This window comes from Nycticebus coucang, chromosome 6 (genome assembly GCF_027406575.1).
Source record: "Nycticebus coucang isolate mNycCou1 chromosome 6, mNycCou1.pri, whole genome shotgun sequence".
Classification (NCBI taxonomy): Eukaryota; Metazoa; Chordata; class Mammalia; order Primates; family Lorisidae; genus Nycticebus; species Nycticebus coucang.
Genome location: NC_069785.1, coordinates 116632852 through 116654808, shown reverse-complemented (window position 1 = coordinate 116654808; position 21957 = coordinate 116632852). Strand labels below are relative to the sequence as shown.

Genomic DNA, 21957 nt, shown 5'->3' with positions numbered 1-21957 from the left:
CCAACAAAAACATTCATCCCCAAACAAAGACTTGGAAATTAAATAACCTTATGCTAAATGATAGTTCGGTTCAGGAAGAGATAAAAGAGGAAATCGTTAAAATTCCTCAAACATAACAACGTGAAGACACAAATTACCAAAACCTGCGGGATACAGCAAAAGCAGTCTTAAGAGGGGAATTTATTGCATTAGATGCCTACATTCAAAAAACAAAAAGAGAGCTCATCCACAAATTCATAAACCATCTTAAGGAACTGGAAAAAGAAGATCAATTTAATCCCAAACCCAGCAGAAGAAATAACCAAAATTAAATCAGAGATTAATGAAATTGAAAACCAAAGAATCATTCAGAAAATGAACAAAACAAAAAGTTGGTTTTTCAAAAAAATAAATAAAATCGATAAAACTTTGGCAAGATTAACTAGAAACAAAAAAGAAAAATCTCTAATAACCTCAATCAGAAATGATAAAGGGGGAATAACAGATGCCAGAGAGATACAAGAGATCATCTCAGGGTACTACAAGAAACTATGCCCAGAAATTTGACCATGTGGAGGAAATGGATCAATCCCTGGAATCACACCCTCTCCCTAGACTTAATCAAGAAGAAATAGCTCTCTTGAACAGACAGATTTTAAGAACTGAGATCAAAAAACAAAATAATAAAAAAATCTCCCAACAAAAAAATGCCCTGGTTCGGATGGCTTCACAGAAGAATTCTTGCAAACCTTCAAATAAGGGCTTATTTGCATTCTGCAGAAATAATTTCAAACAAGTGGGAAGGAAGAAATTTTCCCCAACACATTCTACAAAGCAAACATCACCATGATACCAAAACCAGGCAAAGACCATACTAAAAAGGAGAATCTCAGACCAATTTCACTGATGAATATAAATGCAAAAACTCTCAATAAAATCCTAGCCAACAGATTATAGCTACGCATTAAGAAAACCATTCATCATGATCAAGTAGGTTTTATCCCAGGGATGCAACGTTGGTTTAACGTCCAAGTCCATAGACATATTTCACCATATCAACAAAAGCAAAACAAAGACCATATCATCCTCTCAAAAGATGCAGAAAAAACATTCGCTAAAACTCAACATCCTTTTCTAATTAGAACACTTAAGGATACAGGCATAGTTGGCACATTTCTGAATCTGATTAGAAATTCAAGCAGCAATTCAAAAGTCAGAATTAGAAATTCAAAGACAAATTCAAAAGTTGTCTCAAGAATTTAACAAATTTAAAGACAAAACCACCACAGATTTTGATGCACTGAAGCAAGAATTTACAGACCTCAAAGATCTGAAAAATACAGTAGAATCTCTCAGTAACAGAGTTAAGCAAGCAGAAGAAAGGATTTCTGACACTGAAGACAAAGCCTTTGAATGCTCCCAAACTCTCAAAGAGGAAGAGAAATGGAGAGCAAAAACGAATCATTCTCTCAGAGAGCTCTGGGATAATTCAAAGGCTAATATCCGCCTCATTGGAATCCCTGAAAATGATGAAGTGGCCTCGCAAGGCACAGAGGCCCTTCTCCATGAGATTATGAAAGAGAATTTTCCAGATATGCCAAGAGATTCTGAAATTCAGATAGTAGACAGTTTCAGAACCCCAGCATGACTCAATCCCAGCAAGACATCCCCCAGGCATATCATAATTAACTTCACTAAAGTTAATATGGAGGAGAAAATTCTGAAAGCAGCCAGACATAAGAAATCCGTTACCTAAAAGGGAAGAATATAAAAATGACTGCAGAACTCTCTGCTGAACTTTTCAAGCCAGAAGAGGGTGGTCATCAACTTTTAATCTCCTAAAGGAAAATAACTTTCAAGCCCGGATCCTGTATCCAGCTAAACTGAGTTTCATTTTCGATGGAGAAATTAAATACATTAATGACATTCATATGTTGAAGAAATTTGCCATAACCAAACCAGCTCTTCAGGATATTCTCAGACCTATCCTCCATAATGACCAGCCCAATCCTCTACCACAAAAGTAAACTCACTCAGGAACTTTTGATCAAACTCCAACTTCCACAGTGGCAAAAGGATTAAAAATGTCCCCTGGACCTTTTGAAAAACTCAATACCCAAAATTTTACCAGACTTATCAATATTCTCCATTAATGTGAACGGCTTAAACTGTCCTCTAAAGAGGCACAGGTTAACTGACTGGATACAAAAACTCAGGCCAGATATTTGCTACATACAAGAGTCACATTTTACCTTAAAAGACAAATATAGACTCAGGGTGACAGGACGGTCTTCCATATCTCAGGCAAATGGCAATCAGAAAAAAGCAGGTGTTGCAATTCTATTTGCAGATACAATAGGCTTTAAACCAACAAAAGGAAGGAAGGATAAGAATGGTCACTTCATATTTGTTAAGGGTAATGCTCAATATGATGAGATTTCAATTATTAATATCTATGCACCCAACCAGAATGAACCTCAATGTATAAGAGAAACTCTAACAGACATGAGCAACTTGATTTCTTCCAGCTCCATAATAGTCGAAGATTTCAACACTGCTTTGGCAGTGCTGTATAGATCCTCCAGTAAGAAGCTGAGCAAAGAAATTTTAGATTTAAACCTAACCATCCAACATTTGGATTTAGCAGACATCTACAGAACATTTCATCCCGACAAAACTGAATATACATACTTCTCATCAGCCCATGGAACTTACTCCAAAATCAATCACATCTTAGGTCACAAGTCTAACCTCAGTAAATTTAAAGGAATAGAAATTATTCCTTGCATCTTCTCAGACCACCCTGGAATAAAAGTTGAATTTAGTAACAACAGGAATCTGCATACTCATACAAAAAAATGGAAGTTAAATAACCTTATGCTGAATGATAGCGGGGTCATAGATGAGATTAAGAAGGAAACTGCCAAATTTTTGGAACAAAACGACAACATAGACACGAATTATCAGAACCTCTGGGATACTGCAAAGGCAGTCCTAAGAGGGAAATTTATAGCACTGCAAGCCTTCCTCAAGAGAACAGAAAGAGAGGAAGTTAACAACTTAATGGGACATCTCAAGCAACTAGAAAAGGAAGAACATTCCACCCCCAAACCCAGTAGAAGAAAAGAAATAACCAAAATTAGAGCAGAATTAAATGCAATTGAAAACAAAAGAATTATACAACAGATCAATAAATCAAAAAGTTGGTTTTTTGAAAAGGTCAATAAAATAGATAAACCTTTGGCTAACCAGGAAAAAAAGAGTAAAATCTCTAATTTCATCAATCAGAAACGATAAAGACGAAATAACAACAGACTCCTCAGAAATTCAAAAAATCCTTAATGAATATTACAAGAAACTTTATTCTCAGAAATATGAAAATCTGAAGGAAATTGACCAATACTTGGAAGCATGACACCTTCCAAGACTTAGCCAGAATCAAGTGGAAATGTTGAACAGGCCTATATCAAGTTCTGAAATAGCATCAACCATACAAGATCTCCCTAAAAAGAAAAGCCCGGGACCAGATGGTTTCATGTCAGAATTCTACCAAACCTTTAAAGAGGAATTTGTATCTATAATACTCAACCTGTTCCAAAATATAGAAAAAGAAGGAAGACTACCCAACACGTTCTATGAAGCAAACATCACCCTGATCCACAAACCAGGAAAAGACCCAACAAGAAAATTATAGACCAATATCACTAATGAATATAGATGCAAAAATATTCAACAAGATCCTAACAAACAGAATCCAGCAACACATCAAACAAATTATACATCATGACCAAGTCGGTTTTATCCCAGGGTCTCAAGGCTGGTTCAATATACGTAAATCTATAAGTATAATTCAGCACATAAACAAATTAAAAAACAAAGACCATATGATTTTCTCAGTTGATGCAGAAAAAGCTTTTGATAATATACAGCATCTCTTCATGATCAGAACACTTAAGAAAATCGGTATAGAAGGGACATTTCTTAAACTGATAGAGGCCATCAACATCAAACCCACAGCCAATATCGTATTGAATGGAATTAAATTGAAATCATTTCCACTCAGATCAGGAACCAGACAAGGCTGCCCATTGTCTCCACTGCTCTTTAACATTGTAATGGAAGTTTTAGCCACCGCAATTAGGGACGAAAAGGCAATCAAGGGTATCCATATAGGGTCAGAAGAGATCAAACTTTTGCTCTTCGCAGATGATATGATTCTATCTGGAAAACACCAGGGATTCTACTACAAAATGGTGCTGTGAGTATGTAAGAGTAGATTGGAAAGGAAATCTATTTTCCTTTCAGAATAAAATAACATAAAAGCATCACATAGTAGAAAAAGCCTAGGCTCGGCAGTCATAATACTAGCACTAATCATAGTTCTGACATTGCCTAGCTTATGAACGTTAGGCAAGTAACTTAATTCACCAAACCTGTTTCTTCATTAAATTTGGAAGTAAAAGCACTTAACTCAGAAGATGGTCTGGAAGATTAAATGAGAAAATGTGAAACACACTCAGTGCCATGCCAGTCATGTCACCATATTAACAAATACTGTTTTCAATTTTGCCCTGAACGTTCAGCAGAAATCTCTGGTGAATAAAAGTCATTTACTTAACTGTTTTGTGAGCGTCATTATTAGCTTACTGATACATATAGTATGCTGATCTCCCTTTTCTGAACTCATACAAAGAACCTGTGGCCTTCACTAATTCAAGTAAGCAGTGTCTCCTAAGTAGTCTGCGCTATCTTTGAATGGTTTTACCTATGAAGTCATCTCCCCTTCCACTTTGTGCTGTCTCCTTATCCTCTCAACTGCTAGTTACACATGAGATAACATGAGAAAATTGTCAAAGGACAGAAAACCTTGCCCAGTTACACTTACTGTCTTATAACTGTGTCCATCCAAGAAGAATTTGCTTCAGGAACTTTTAAACATGCCAAAGCTGAAGCTTTTATGATGAAATCATTGACAGAAATTTTGCTCCTCCCTTCTAACATCTGTAAAGACAAGAAACCATTGTAATTTCTTAACTTCTCTCCCCAAAGAGTGAAACTGAGAAAAGGAAGGGGAAGAGAATATACAAATGCTCTGAGGTGGAAAGAATAAAATGAAACAAAAATGGCGGTTTTCTCATCTTTTTTTTTTTTCTGTTAAGGAGGCCGGGTGAGGTTTGAACCTGGGCCCCTGGAGTGCAGGACTGGTCCTCTAACCACTGAACTATGGTGCCTAGCCCTCTTTCATCATTTTTAATTTAGGTTTTTACAGCTGTTAAGTTTTCTGCTAAGTACTACTTTAGGTGTATCCTGTTATAGTAAGTATATTATGTCATAATTTTCATTTATCTCAATAAAACTAAAAGTTAGTTCTTTGAAGCAGAAACCAAAAGACAACGACAGTGACAAATGTTTAGTTAGATTGACCAGGAAAAAAGACAGAAAACTCAAATTCCTAAATCAGGAGTAAAATAGGAGATATTACTATCTACATTACAGAAAGAAAAAAAATTCTAGAGAATACTATAAACAACTATATGCCAACAAGTTAGATAGCCCAGATGCAACAGACAAATTCTTAGAAAGATACAAACTATCAGACTGAACCAGCAGAAGCAAAACTCTGAACTGACCAGTAACTAGTAAAAAGATTGAACCTGGGGCGGCGCCTGTGGCTTGAGCCCTTGGGCTCAAGTGATTCCCTGGGCGCCGGTCCCATATGCTGGAGGTGGCGGGTTCAAACCCAGCCCCGGCCAAATTAACAAAAAAAAAAAAAAAAAAAAAAAAGAAAAGAACCTCTAAAAAGATTGAACTGGTATTTTATTTTATTATCTATTCCATTCTATTCTAATTTTTTGAGACAGAGTCTCACTCTGTAACCATGGGTAGAGTGCTGTAGAATCACCATAGTTCACAGCAACCTCAAACTGTTGGGCTCAAGCTATCTTCTTGCCTCAGCCTTCTCAGTAGCTGAAACTACAGGCACCCTCCACAATGCCTGGCTAGTTTTTCTATTTTTGGTAGAGAAGGGGTCTCACTCTTGCTCAGGTTCATCTCAAACCCCTGAGCTCAGGCAATCCACCCATCTTGGCCTCCAAGAATGCTACAATTATAGGCATGAGCCACCCACCTGGCTGAACTGGTAATTTTATAACTACCTACATAGAAAAGCTTAGACACAAGGGCTTAACTGGTGAATTGTACCAAAGATTTAATGAATTAATACCAATTCTTCACAAATTATGTCAAAGAACAGAAGAGCAAGAAATACTTCCCCACACATTCTATAAGACCAGTATTGATACCCAAACAAGACCATTTTACACACAAAAAAATATACTACGTACACAGGCTGGGTGTGGTGGCTCACACCTATAATCCCAGCACTTTGGGAGACTGAGTTGGGAGGATCATTTGAGGCCATGAGTTCAAAACCAGTCTGGGCAACATAGCAAGAACCTCTCTCTATGAAAATGAAATCAGCTGGGTGTGGTGCTAGGTGCCTATAGTCCCAGCTACTCAGGAACCTGAGGCAGGAGGATCACTCAAGTGAGTTACATTCCAGCCTATACAATAGAGACCCTATCTCAAAAAAAAAAAAAAAGAAATTGAAATGACACAATATTTCTTATGGGATGGGCCTAGAATTGTTATTATTATTATTATTTTTTTTTTTTGCAGTTTTTGGCCGGGGCTGGGTTTGAACCCATGGGCACCCTACTCCTTTTAGCCACAGGCACCACCCTATTTTTTTATTTTATTTATTGTTTTTGTTGAGACAGAGTCTCATTATGTCACCCTCGATAGAGTGCCGAGACGGATAGCTCACAGCAACCTCCAACCCTTGGGCTCAAGTGATTCTCTTGCCTCAGCCTCTCTAGTCCCTCTCTGGGACTACAGGTGCCCGTCACAATGCCTGGCTTTTTGTTTGTTTGTTTAGCAAGCCTGGGCCGAGTTCAAACCACCTGCCCTGGAGCACGTGCCTGGCACCCTAACCATTGAGCTACGGGTGCCTGGCACCCTAACCATTGAGCTACGGGTGCCCAGCTTGTTTTTATTTTGTTGAAGACAGTCTCACTCTGTCAGCCTGTGGTTGAGTGCCATGGCATCATTATAGCTCACAGCAACCTCAAACTCTTGGGCCTACATAATCCTCTTGCCTCAGCTTTCTGAGTAGCTGAGACTACACACGCCTGCCACAAAAGCTGGCTAATTTTTCTATTTTTAGTAAAGATAGGATCTTGGTCTTGCTCAGGCTGGTTTCAAACTCCTGAGCTCAAGCAATCTGCCTATCTCGGCCTCCCAGCGTGCTAGGATTATAGGTGTGAGCTATCATGCCCAGCCCACAATATCTTTTATAAATATTCCTCAACCAAATATTAGCAAGAAAAAAAATTGAGCAGTATATAAAAAGGATTGTTCACCATGACCAAATGGAATCCCATGAATACAAGATTCATTTAACACATAAGATCAATTAATGTAATAATGTCCTAATAGAATACAGTTCAAAAAACACCTGACCATCTCAACAGACACAGAAAAAGCATTTGACAAAATTCAATACCACTATTCATGATAAAAACACTCCACAAACTAAGAATAGGCGGGTACTTCCTCAACCTGATAATAAAATAGGTCTACGGAAAGCCACAACCATAATTATGCTAAATGGTCAAAAACTCACTCCCCCTGCTATCAAGAACAAGACAGGGATGACCATTCTTGCCAGTGCCTATTCAACATTATACTGAAGGTGCTAGCCAGAACAACTAAACAAGGCATACAGGGTGGTGCCTGTGGCTCAGTGAGTAGGGCGCCAGCCCCATATACCGAGGGTGGTGGGTTCAAACCCAGCCCCAGCCAAACTGAGGCTCTGTCTCTAAAAAAATAAAAAATAGACAAAGCATACAGTTAAAAAAAAAAAAAGTAAAATTATTGATAGAATCTGTTTATAAAAAATCCCAAGGAATACATATACAAACTATCAAACCTAATAAATAAGTTCAATAAGGTTGCAGGATAAGGTCAATATAGAAAAATCAGTTGTTTTCTTAATTTTAAATTAACAATTAAAAATTGTTTTAACTGATTTTAAAATTAATTTCTCAATTAATTATTCAGTTACAGATAGAATTCCCTGTTCTACTCTTTCCTCTCTTCTCAATACTTCACTTGACTGATCTAAAAATAAATAAATAAAGTAAATAAATAAATAAAAGTCTAGGCAAGTACAGTAGCTTTGGAAAGCGGGGAAACAGCAAAACAAGGAGTCTGATCTGTAACTGACTGTGAACAATCAACTGAGATAACTCACTACCTTGAACCAGCCTCAACTAAAAAAAATAAAAAATTGCACTCCTACACAGTAGCAATGAACAATCTGAAAATAAAATTTAGAAAACAGGCCAGGCACAGTTGTTCATGCCTATAATCATGGGCTGAGGCTGAAGATAGCTTGAGCTCAGGAGTTCAACACCAACCTGAGCAAGAGCTAGATTCTGTCTCTAAAAACCAGCTAGATGTTGTAGGGGGACTGTAGGCCTAGTTACTTGGAACACTGAGGTAAGAGGATCACTTGTACCCAACAGTTTGAGGTTGCTGTGAGTTATGACACCAAGACACTCTACTTAGGGTGTCAAAGTAAGAGTGTCTCAAAAAAAAAAACTTAGCAAACAATTCTATTTATAGTAACATCAAAAAGAATAAACTAGGAATAAATTTAACAAAAGAAGTATAAAATTTGCACTCTAAACTATAAAAATTGTTGAAAGAAACTGAAGAGGACTTAACTAAATGCAGGTACACCCATGTTCATGAATGAGAGACTAAAAATTGCTAGGATAGTAATACTCTCCAAATTGATCTGCACATTCAATGCAAAATTTCAACTCATTTCATTGCAGAAATTTACAAGCTAATTCTACAATTCATTTAGAATTGCTAGGGACTCAGATAAAACAATCTTGAGAAAGAATCACATTGTCTGATTTTAATGTTTTGGGGTTTTTTTCTTGAGATTGAGTCTGTTGCCCTGAGTGCCACGGCATCATCTTAGCTCACAGCAACCTCAAACTCTTGGGCTCAAGCTATCCTCCTGCTTCAGCCTCTGGAGTACCTGGGATTATAGGCACTCACCACGATTCCTGAGTAGTTTTTTCTATTTTTCAGTAGAGACAGAGTCTCATTCTTGCTCAGGCTGATGTCAAACTCCTGAGCTCAAGCAATCCACTCATCTCAGCCTCCCAGAGTGCTAAGAGGACAAGTGTGAGCCACGGTGCTTAGCCACATTTTCTGATTGTAAACATACTACAAAGTAGTCAGGCACAGTAGTAGGGCAAAGCAGTCGGGAGGCTGAAGCAGGAGAATCACTTGAGCCCAGGAGTTCAAGCTTGCAGTGAGCTATGATGGCACCACTGCACTCCAGCCTGGGTAACAGAGTGAAGAAACGTTATATACAACAAATGAAAAACTAATAAGGGATCTAATATAGATGTTTCTACATTTACTTTCCATCACCAACTAGGATACGTATTAAAATACATGGGAAATGTAAATGTTTAGTGGGCAAGAGAAATATTTTAATGTAGAAAGTTGGAATTTCCAGATGTTTTACCTTATTAAGTTCTTTCCGTACCAACAAAACTTCTCCCATATTTACATCAATAGAAAGGTAATAATGAGGTATGGTTTGCTTTGATTGCATTAATCGCTGTGCAATAACCTAAAACCAAAGAGATCAAAAAGTCAATTATTTTAAGACCTACCTAATTCAGGACTACATCTCTTCACCTCCCTCTCTGGTAATGCTTAGCTCAAGCATTATTAGAATCAAAAGATGGAGAACTGCATCGTAACTTAGCACTTTCTGGTAGGTTTAATGAGAACGTGGTTTATCTCAAGTATTCAGTCAGCCAAACCAAATTTTCCTTAAACTAATCACCTAATATTCCTAACTAAAAAAACCTTCATTAGTGTTTTAAACTATGGCTCCAATTAAAAAACCAGAGTAAAGACGCCGCTAATAGCTTTGGTTTCCGATTATAGCAATACTTACTCGACGAATGTTGCTGATTGGGACATCTGTGAAGACACCTGTAGGAACTGGAGCCACTCCTGGACCCGGGAGAGGCACAGCAGCTGCTGGGGCCTACAGGGAAAAGAAAAGCTTCTAGTAACTGGGGCTAAACCTTAGGGTTAGCATCTGGAAAAGGCTTTCAGTAACTCTTTCTTCAGCAGCAAAGTAAAAACAACTAAGTTTTTTTTTTTTTTTTTTTGCAGTTTTTGGCCAGGGCTGGGTTTGAACCCGCCACTTCTGGCATATGGGGCCAGCACCCTACTCCTTTGATTCACAGGCCCCGCCCCAAACAACTAAGTTTTATAGATGAAAAGCTATTCCTAACCCCAGGGAGCAAAAAGGGCTTGGATGTAGACTGCTTAACACGTTTTCAATTCTGAAATTATGTTTTAAGTGTTATCTTTCTTTATACCAAAGTACATTCATTGACTAGTTATGTCAAAATAATTTTGTTTTTGCAAAATTATCTTCAAGAAAAGCAATCAAAGCATTCTTAAATTGAAAGGATTAAGAAACAAATACAACAAGCTAATACTTTATCCTAAATCATGTTAAGAAAAAAAAAGAGCTCGGGCGGTGCCTGTGGCTCAAAGAAAAAAAAAGGGCAATCTCTTTTATTTCAAAGCAAACATCTGAATAACTAAATCATTTCCATATACTTAGCTGATTATCTCAGTTTAAACAATGAAGCAAAAGTTGGATATCTAAACTGAATCTCTGTGTGGACTAATCAGTCACACAAACCCTAGTCAACCAACTTATAAACACGCTTTTTACAGTTGGCTCTCCACATCCATGAGTTCTACATCCACGGTTTCAACCAACTACAGATAGAAAGTATCATGAAGGAAATTGGGTACATTTGTACTGAACAAATAGACTTTTTCCCCATATTGTTATTCTCTCTTTTTTTTTTTTTTGTAGAGACAGAGTCTCACTTTATGGCCCTCAGTAGAGTGCCGTGGCCTCACACAGCTCACAGAAACCTCCAACTCCTGGGCTTAAGCGATTCTCTTGCCTCAGCCTCCCGAGTAGCTGGGACTACAGGTGCCCGCCACAACGCCTGGCTATTTTTTGGTTGCAGTTCAGCTGGGGCCGGGTTTGAACCCACCACCCTCGGTATATGGGGCCGGCGCCTTACCAACTGAACCACAGGCAATGTAACAGAACAACTATATAACATTTATACTGTATTAAGTATTACAAAAAATCTAGAGATGATTCGACATATTCATGAGGATGTGCATAGGCTATATATATTCAAATACTACACCATTTTATCTAAAGGACTTCATGGATTTTGGTTTCTGAGGGAAGTCCTAGAACCAATCTGCCACAGATAACAAGGGATGTCTGTATTGTTAAACTGCTAAAATTAGAAAAAACATATTTCCGGTTAAGCTATTTCATTCATAATAATGTTATGAAGTGGTCTAACAGAGGGACAAACCACTGTGTAAGTAAACTGCCAAAAAGAGTAAGCACCAAATATGACATACTGGAGCAGCTTTAGCAGGCACAAAAGAGTCAATGTCCTTCTTGGTAATTCTACCATCGGGTCCTGTCCCTGGAAAGACACATAAATATCATACACGTGACATCACACCAATGGCTCCCCGAAGAGATCAACACTGTGATCCCACAGCGTAAGTTCCTAGAAGTTCACTACCAGAAGCACTCAGAAGGGATCACAACTATCACCCAGAACCTTGAGGTGCTGAGAATACCAGCTTTTGTCAACTGTTAATTTTAATCCATGCTTGCATGATCAGTAATGGGTCTTTCCTTTGTTGTGTTTTAAATAGAGACAGAGTCTCAGTTTGTCGCCCTCGGTAGAGTGCTGTAGCATCACAGCTCATGGCAACTTCCAGCTTTTCGGCCTAAGCGATTCTCTTGCTTCAGCCTCCTGAGTAGCTGGAACTACAGGCGCTCACCACAATGCCCAGCTATTTTTTGTTGCAGTTTGGCGGGGGGCGGGTTCAAACCTGCCACTCTCAGTATATGGGGCTGGCGCTGAGCCACAGGCGCCACCCTGGGTTTTTTCTTTTTAACTACAGCAAACATTCTTTTATCTATTTCTCTTTTGAAGTTTTACCTAATTAAGTTGTACTTTTTTTCCATCTTCTTTACCGTTAAATTGAGAAATACTGGAATCAAGATAATGCTGAGCAGTTTATACATCCAAAAGGAATACTAGCTGCTGCCTCCTGGTTAACTCAAAGAAAAAAACAAACAAACAAAGAAAAAACAAAAACCCTTTTTGAACCATGAAATAGACCTCATTTGGGTCTGGGTTCTGGATTCACTTGACTATAAAGAATTCCCTTTGTACAATGTCAATAGATTAGATGACAACTGCTTTGGACAAATTGTGGAAGTCAATTTTTTTACCCCAAAGAGGATGATTAACTTTTCTTTTTAAATTTCAGAATATTATGGTGCTACAAATGTTTTGGTTACATGAATGGCTTTTGCACAATTTAAGTAAAAGTTGTAAGTGTGCCCATCACCCAGATGGTGTGCACTGTATCCAGGTGGGTACAGTGGGAATTTACCCCTCCCTTTTTGCCCCTTCCCACCTGATTGCTTTCCACTGAGTTTCACTAACAAACATAGTTTTACTACATGGGTGTTGATCAGCTAATTCCAATGAATGACTTAATTACAATTATCTCATCTTTAAAATCATTCACAGTTTTCTCACAGGCTCTATACAGGCCTGTGTTAGAGACAATGAAGGAACAAGTTGCACTGTCACACCTGAGAAAATATCTTCAAAGTTTTTGAAATGGGTTTAATTTCCCTTTTATTCAGTTTCCTCCTTCCTTTTTTTTTTTCTATCCTCCTTCCTTTCATCTACAACTCTTGAGCTTAATGTTAGACCCAAACAGATAATCCTGACCTTTAGTTCTAAAGAGATTCAGAATTTAGTTATTAGAATATCTTTTATAAAGCCAGGCAGTTAGTTGTTCACACCTGTAATACACACTCTAGGAGGCTGAGGCGGTGGATTGCCTAAACTCACAGGTTCGAGAACAGCCTGAGCAACAGTGAGACCTCATCTCTAAAAGTAGCTGGGTGTTGTGGTCAGCACCTGTAGCTCAGCAGCTAGGGGACCAGCCACATACACCAGAGCTGGTGGGTTTGAACCCAGCCCAGGCCTGCCAAACAACAACTGCAACCAGAAAATAGCCAGGCGTTGTAATGGGCACCTATAGTCTCAGCTACTTGGGGGCTGAGGCAAGAGAATCTGTTAAGCCCAAAAGTTTGAGGTTGCTGTGAGCTGTGATATCACCGCACTCTACCAAGAGTGACAAAGTGAGACTCTGTCTCAAAAAAAAAAAAAAAAAAAAAAAAAATACCTTTTACACTAGCCTACTTCTAGAAAAAAATTTGATCAAACTGGTTCATCTTTCCTCAAGGCAGACTTCAAAAAGCACTCTCACTGTGTACTTTCTTTCATTATTTAAACCGAGTTGGCTAGGATTATATTTATCCTCACCAGAGCTCTAGAACAGAGGTGGCAGTACTACTAGATTCCCCTCCTTTATAAAAGACAGAAACCATAATCCCCTCTTACAACTGAGGTTGATCTACACACAGCAGCCCCTCCAAAGCAGGAAACCCGCAGTACCACCTGCCTCACGCTAAGCTTCAGCCACCCACAAGGATTTCCTATTAGGAATTACTTGAAACCTTTTAAACTCTTGGCCTAGCTCCCTAGGAGGCTACAACAGAGCATCATAAGCAATATAACCTATTCCTCTTCACTGTGTCTCATCTACCAACTCATTATTATTTCTATTTATTCAGATTAATTTGCATCCAACCCATTGTCTACGTAACCAGACTTCTAAGTTCTTTCACCTACTCAGCTCCAACATTTCCCTCCCACCCACAAGAGCTTCTAAGGTCAAATCCTAGATCTTATAATCACTACCGCTTACAGATTTCTGAATACATGAATTCAAGCAATCGTCTCTGACTAGCATCACCACAGTATAATATAAAATACATTTGGTCTTTGTTGCATGTTCTTGGCATGGAGCTCCTGAATTTCCTGAATGATGAGTACCTTTTTCATTGTTGTTGTGTTTTCAAACAGTCTTACTCTGTTGTCTGGGCTAGAGTGCCACAGCCTCAGCCTAGCTCACAGCAACCTCAAACTCATTGGGATCAAGCAATCCTCCTGTCTCAGGCCCCTGAGTAGATGGAACTACAGGTGCACACCACCATGCCTGGCTAATTTTTCTATTTTTAGTAGAGATGGGGTCTCACTCTTACTCAGGCTGGTTTCAACTCCTGAGTGCAAGAAGAGATGCTCCTGCCTTGACCTACCAGAATGATAGGGTTATAGTGTGAGCCGCCACCCCCAGCAAGAATATCCTTTGTTATTCCTAACAAACCCCTTTCTACCATAACAAAAAAATTTTTTAATTATTTTTTTAAGAGACAGGGTCTCACTCTGTTGCCTAGAGAGTAGTGGCATCATCATACTTCACTGTAACCTTGAACTCATGGGCTCAGGTAATCCTCCTGCCTCAGCCTCCTGAATAGCTAGGACTGCAGGCATGCACCACCATGCCTGGATTTTTTTTCTTTTTAACACATGGGATCTCACTATGTTGTCCAGACTAGTCTCCAACTCCTGAGCTCAAGCAATCCTCCCACCTTGGCCTCCCAGATTACTGGGATTACAGGCATGAGTCAGTGTGCCTGGCCAGCCTGGAATTTATACTAATGAGGTGTATCAAGGTGGGCTGCCAAGACAGCTTCAGGATATGGGGTCAGCAGAAAAACCAAACAATGAAAGGGTGAGAACTTTCATATCACCCCAACTTCATGTTTCATTCTACTTTGCATATTATTACATTCAGTTCACCTAGCAATTAGAGATTTCTTATTATGCAATCAACTCCTACAACCCAACTTTGATGAATAAGCACATATACTTTCACCAAAAATTAAGTGTTTCCTGCCAACAATGGAAAATGAAAAAAGGTATCCAAGTTGTATAGGGAGAACCTAGGCAGACTGAATAAAACAGTCTCCCTTTTGGCAATAAGGGAGATATTGCCCTCCCTTCAGATAAAATTACTAACTCTTTCCCATACTATTCCAGTTAAGGTAACTATATATAGTTGCACTAGATGGTCTTAAGGAGAATATTCAATTAGATTTTAACTTTATAACCCCATCCAAGAAATAAATTTACCTTTCACTTGTGTAAGGTCAATCCCTTTCTCTGTCGCCAACTTCTTTGCAAGAGGGCTAACAAACACCCTTCCCTTTGCTCCAGCAGGAGTAGCTGGGCAGGGGGCTGAAGGAGTAGGGGCTAAAGGTTGGGGAGTTGGAGGAACAGCAGCCACCTTTTGAAAAAAATTACAAATTATTAACCCACCATTTCAAAGACTGTTCTGAAAGACTGTGTTTACATTTTGTTAAGAAATTAAAGTTGTTTTAATTAAATATTTTCATCTTTTTTCCAAAGATCATGATGCACTTTTTTCCTGTTTAACCAATACAACAATATGAATGACTAGAACAATAATTCATGTCAAAGAACAAAGTCAAGCTGTCTTACTCCATGACAACATGAAGAAACAGGAATTTAATACTTTTGACCAGTGTATTTAAGTCCTTAAAGACTTTCTTCACTATAATCTCTTGCTACCTGTTTATTCTCATTCTCTTATATCACCAACATGTTTTTTGTTTTTACTTAACTAAATTTCAAAATTCAAAATTATGCTGCAAGGTCCCATGTTGCAAAGTACCTGAGGAAATAAACCAACACTCTACTTGCTCGTTCCCCACAAATGTACAATAGTCAGAAATCAAATTTTCTCTGATAAACATGTACCTAGTTTAAACTCACATAATTGTAGCATCTGTAGAGCTTAATGTGTTACCTGTGCTTGGAGTTAAAACAAGTTCACGTAGGTAGTGTATAGTAGTAAGGTAGACGGTATACAGTACAAAGTATATGGTAATATACTAAATTCTATGCAAAACAAGTTATGTTAAGATTCAGATTCAGTTACTATAATACGTAAATACCAAGAGGATAAAAAGTGATTACACAGTAAATTCAATAAAAAATGGGAAAAGAAGCTTTACCTTCCATTAGCATGATATCTACACCTAACACAGAAAGAGAACATGTCACTTCAGCTGCCTTCTCAGCAGGACTCAAGAGAGCTGGTAGAAGGGTGGAGCCACAAGTATCAAACTATCCATCATTAGCTTAATGGTGTAGTGCAACATATCCTACAGGTCTCCCCAAATGTTAACGGACTATCTCCTTACTGATTCATGCAAACTTGGAGATGGAAGCAACGTAAGGTATCTAATCAAAATTCCTTAATTTAGAGATGAACAAGGTGTTTCCTCAGTTCCAGAAGAATACTTACTGGGGATGGGGTTGGTGGTGGTACTTGTGATTTTAAATCTGTTACTTCAGTTGGCCTATAGTCAGCAAATGCTGCTATATCTGCCTCTTTTTCTACAATGATACAAAGTGGAGTTCCTAGAGGAACATCTCTTGTGCCTTCAGGGACCAAGATTTTTGCGAGATAACCTTCTTCCTGTACTTCAAAACCTTAAAAAGAAAGAACAAACATATAGGACTTAAAAGCCTTCACTATCCCTCCAAAGCCACAGCACAGTTTAAGTAAAAGGCTTTCTCTTTTTCCTTTTTTTTTTGACATAGAGTCTCACCAGGTCACCCTCAGTAGGCTGCAGTGGTGTCACAGCTCACAGCAACCTCAAACTCTTGGGCTTAAGTGATTCTCGTGCCTCAGTTTCCCAAATACCTGGGGACTACAGGCACCCGCCACAACGCCTGACTATTTTTTAATGTAGTTGTCATTATTGTTGTTTTAGCAGGCCCAGGCCAGGTTTGAACCCAGCAGCCCCAGTGTATGTGATCAGTGCCATAACCACTGCACTACGGGCGTGGAGCCAATTAAAGGCTTTTCCTTGTTCAAGCTTTTTTTTCCAAGTTATTTAACTTCTCTCAGTTTCCTGACCTATGAAACAGGAATAATAATAGTATCAACTTCATAAGGATGTTATAAATTTAAACAGACATTTTTCACTATATATATATATATATTTTTTTTTTGAGACAGAGTCTCACTTTGTCACCCTTGGTAGAATGCTGTGGCATCACAGCTCATAGCAACCTCCAACTCTTGGGCTTAAGTGATTCTCCTACCTCAGCCTCCCAAGTAGCTGGGACTACAGGCAACCACCACAACACCCAGCTATTGTCTGGTTGCAGCTGTCATTGTTGCTTGGCAGGCCTGGGCTGGATTCTGGTGTATGTGGCGCCAAGCCAACGTTTTTCAAGTATGTACAAACAGTACTTGGTAAATACTAAATAAATATCTGTTAAATAAAACTACGAAAGATCATTGCAGTTAATTCTGAAAATTGTTATTAAAAATAGCTCCATGGGTAACTCCCATGCAGACTCACAGATGTACTTCTAAAGATCAGAACCACATGGATGTCAAATTATGGGAGCTACCAAGCCAGATAGTGATATCAGATTTCAGCCCTAAAAGCATCTTTGGGGATTTTCAAAGAGATTATACTTGCTACCACATCAAATATTTCAATGTAAAGAAATACAGCATTACTGGGTTTTCTATGGTATTAATGACTTTCATTTTATTCAGCTACTGCTTTTCTTGCAAGGAACTCAAACATTCAGGGTTGCAAAGTAAACCTAAAAGAAAGAAAAGGCCATTGGAAAGGACAAGTTCTGTCCACTAGACATTGGGTTTCTGTGGTACTGTGCCTTTCTTTGATAAACACGTCTTTGATGAATCTTTCCATTTCTGAATTAATACCCAATAAAATATATATTTAAAAGGAAAAGGCTCCTGGGCCACAATAGATTTTAAAGAGTTTAACTAAGGTAGTACTACTACCTCTAGTAACCAGTCTCTAGAATATCAGTACTGTAGTAGTGACATTAGTACTCAAGTTAAACACAGAAACAGATCTATTATTTCCAAAGTTTTTGTTTTTTTCTTTTTAAGAAACAGAATCCTTTCTTGCAGTAAAATCTTACGAGGAAGCATAACATGCAAAAAGATAAAGAGGAACTGCTCTGGTGGCAGTGGGTACGAGGGACAGAACACTGTAGGGTCCTGCTCATCAATTTCCCCTTTGCCCCCAAGGTGCCTTTTAGGAATGACAAGGTTTGAAGAGCACAATCCAAAAACATCCAATGCAAAGGATTCCCAGAATCACTCACTACATCTCTGGGAAACAGACAGCCATCCCTTTCATGGTGATTATGAAGCAGAGGGAAGAAATTCATAATACTTATAAATATCTCTAAGTATCACAAATACATGACTGTTTATATATTTTCAAGCATAAAAATGAATTAAAAAGAGGATATGAGGAAATATGATATGGTATCAAACACACAGACTACTTAAAAATACATACACATTTTAAGAGATGTTATCTATGTGTTACTTCTCAAAGTTGAATTGAAGATATTATTGCTGGTCAAGTGTACATAGACACGCCATACATATCCATTTTATCTACAATTCATACACTTTGGGGAAATGACTGCCTTTACTTCCAACAAGATCTCATTAAAATGCATATACTTCTGGGTGGCGCCTGTGGCTCAAAGGAGTAGGGCACCGGCCCCATATGCCGGAGGTGGTGGGTTCAAACACAGCCCCCACCAAAAACTGAAAAAAAAAAAAGCATATACTTTTTTTAGCACCCCCAGTATAAACATTCCATCAGTCATTCTCAAACTGTGAAAACAATCTAAATCCTTGTTTCAGTTTTCCCTCAAAGTCACCTTAAATTCTTTGCTATTTTCTTGTCTTGGAGATGATTTTCTCCTACTTTTTCTTTCCTTCCTCTACCCAGTTTAGACTGTGGCACTTCTGATATAACTTCTCAGTAATATAATAAGCCAAGAAAGCAAACTCTGGCTTAAAAAAAATCTCAGAGAGGATATATTTTGATTTAATGAGTGCAGTATAGAACAGAAAAATCTGACTATGCATATTTTTGTTAGAAAATATTCTGTTCCAGGAAATTAATCCTAAGAATTATAAAGTTTTCATTTTATCACTCACTCTTTACAGGAAAGAATGGCAATCCTCTTCCTCACTGGAAAACTCAGTGCCTCAACCATTAAGAGCTGAAGAAATCTCACCTATAGTGGCTTTGTCAGTCTCTATCTCTGCCAATAAGTCTCCTTCACTTAGCTTCTCACCCACTTTTTTTTCCCATCTCTGAACTGTGCCCATGGTCATGGTGGGAGAGAGGGCAGGAAGAAGTACCTATAGAATCAAACACATGTTGTTGATAAATACTCAAAAGACTTGAACACAGTAACACTCAGGCAGGCTTACATACTTTCACAGAATGACAGTTGCTATAACAATCCAAATACCCATCACAGCACAAGTTTAATAGCTCAATAGCTTCTCACAAGTTAAATCATCCTTCCTTCAAATCTCAAGTTTTATAGTATCAACCATACTCTGACCATCCAAGTTAAAAGCAATGGATGGGTGGAAAAGATTCCTCAGTCAAAATTAGTTCCTCAGTAAATATCTAAACACTGGCTAGGCACACTGGCTCACACCTGTCATCATAGTTACTTTGGGAGGTTGGTGCAGGAAGTCTGCTTAAGCCCAGCAGTTCAAGATCAGTCTGAAAAACATAGTGAAACTCTATCTCTACAAAAAATTTAAAAAATTAGCCAGGTATGGTAGCACACGCCTGTAGTCATAACTACTTGGAAGGCTGAGGCAGGGGATCACTTAAACCCAGGAGTTTGAGACTGTAGTGAGTTATGATGGGGCCACTGCATACTAGCCTAGGCAACCAAGCAAGACTTGTCTTGGGCCAGGTGAGGTGGCTAACGCCTGAAATCCCAGCACTCTGAGAGGCCGAGGTAGGAGGATACCTTGAGCTTAGGAGTTCGAGACCAGCCTGAGTAAGAGCAAGACCCCATTTTATGTAATGAAACAGAATTTGCTCAACAGGACAAAATAAATGTGGACTAAACACCCAGGCAAAATTTCAACGCTAGTGATTGTTACTAACAGACTACAAGGTAGAAGATTATTTCCAAAATAGAAAATGATTCCTACATAAAAATTTCTACAAATAAAGTAAATTAAGGAAAAGTTCCAGTCTGAATTCTTTGGGAAAAGGACAGCTAGTACAAGAAGGACTTACCAAAAGGACAGCTGGTTTTTTATTCACGTTCAACATCTAAAACATGAATAAATATACACGGGGTAACTCTAATACCTAATAAAATGAATGAGTTTCTTAGAAACTGAGTTAGTTAGTAGAATGAACAGTGATTACACTCACTGCTTTTGGGCTTGCTGAAATGCTATTATATATGCCTATTCTACACTTAATCTTTATTGTCAGTTTAATCGTTTATTTTATTTTTATTTTTGAGAGAGTCTGAAGCTGTCACCCTGGGTAGAGTGCCGTGGCATCACAGCAACCTCCAACTCTTGGGGCTTAAGCGATTCTCTTGCCTCAGCCTCCCACGTAGCTGGGACTACAGGCGTTCACCACAACACCCATTATTTTTTGGTTGTAGTTGTCATTGTTGTTTAGCGGGCCCAGGCTAGATTCGAACCTGCCAGCTCTGGTATATATGGCTGGTACCCTAGCCACTTGAGCTACAGGCACCAAGCCAGTTTATTCATTTATTAATACTACTGGATTACTTCATTTACTTTTAGAAAAGAAATCACATGTCAAAGAAAAACATCAATTAGGACTTTCATTCAACAGGCAGTACTTCAGAGCTACTATAAACTATTTGCACAGAGAGTATATACACCTAAAAATCATCCTCAAAATCTGTAACATAATGTTCTTAAATAAGAAGTGACAAGCATTATCCTGTGGACTACACTGAGGCTGAGAAAGGTTTAAGAAACTGTTCAAATTCACATAGCTGGAAATAACAACTAGTATTAAAAGTTGACAATTTTCATTTTTAAAATCTCTATATACTCCCAGTGACAAAACTAACGACATTTAAGGCCAGTTTGCAGGATGTAATAGCTATCCATAAAACAAAAGAGTGAGTAATAAAGCATCTAGTGCAAACACTCAAGAGGCAGAGCCTCACCTGCATGTGAGTGGGATATGAGCTACCAGGAGCCTGAGCAGGTGTAGGTGGCGGAGCAGAAGCAGCAGCAGGGGTTGGTGCAGGGACTGCTTGTGGGGTAGGCGCTGCTGAGGAATCCAACGTATAATTTTTAAAGGCCTCAATATCCTCAGCTCTAAGAAAGAGAAAGAATGGATAAACATAAGGGGGTTATAAAGAAGATTCAGCTCCCACAGAAACAGTCTTCAAAAATCTTTAACTGCTCATTCTCAATTCTGGGTTAAAATACACCACACATTACAAGGGTACTACTCACTTTGCAACTGTGACACAGATGATTGCTCCAACCGGAACATCTCTGGTACCTTCAGCAACAAGTATCTTTGCCATATAACACTCCTCCAGGCTCTCAAATCCAACTGTGGCCTTATCAGTTTCAACCTGTTAACACAAAACACAGCAGCCTGGGTTTGTACCACTAGTATGTAGTTTATTCCCTTGTATAGAATTATCCTGTGTACTACATTGAGGCTGAGAAAGGTTTAAGAAACTGTTCAAATTCACATAGCTGGAAATACCAGTTATGTGAATTATACAGTTTAGCAGTCACAGGAAGCCTCTATCATAGATTTAAATGAAGAAATTATTTTTACATTTCAGTTTCAAGAGCTTCTGACAACTTACCTAATCAATTTTCTTTAATATCAAGTTGTGAAAAACATCTCACGTTTCTTAAGCAAACTGGTAACTAAGCCCATCCAAA

At 38.5% G+C, this 21957-nt stretch overlaps 1 protein-coding gene across 1 annotated transcript in view; it reads right to left on the bottom strand.

The window, feature by feature from the left end:
* Positions 1–21957, bottom strand: part of DLAT (dihydrolipoamide S-acetyltransferase) — a 39160-nt gene that overhangs the window by 16296 nt on the left and 907 nt on the right. Inside the window, exons 3-11 of the mRNA XM_053593694.1 lie at positions 21511–21635; positions 21216–21369; positions 19260–19386; positions 16468–16655; positions 15270–15423; positions 11554–11621; positions 10034–10126; positions 9593–9700; positions 4865–4980 (exon numbers count right to left, since the gene is read on the bottom strand). Coding sequence (XP_053449669.1) covers positions 4865–4980; positions 9593–9700; positions 10034–10126; positions 11554–11621; positions 15270–15423; positions 16468–16655; positions 19260–19386; positions 21216–21369; positions 21511–21635 — 1133 coding nt within the window. The remainder of the gene's footprint in view (positions 1–4864; positions 4981–9592; positions 9701–10033; positions 10127–11553; positions 11622–15269; positions 15424–16467; positions 16656–19259; positions 19387–21215; positions 21370–21510; positions 21636–21957) is intronic.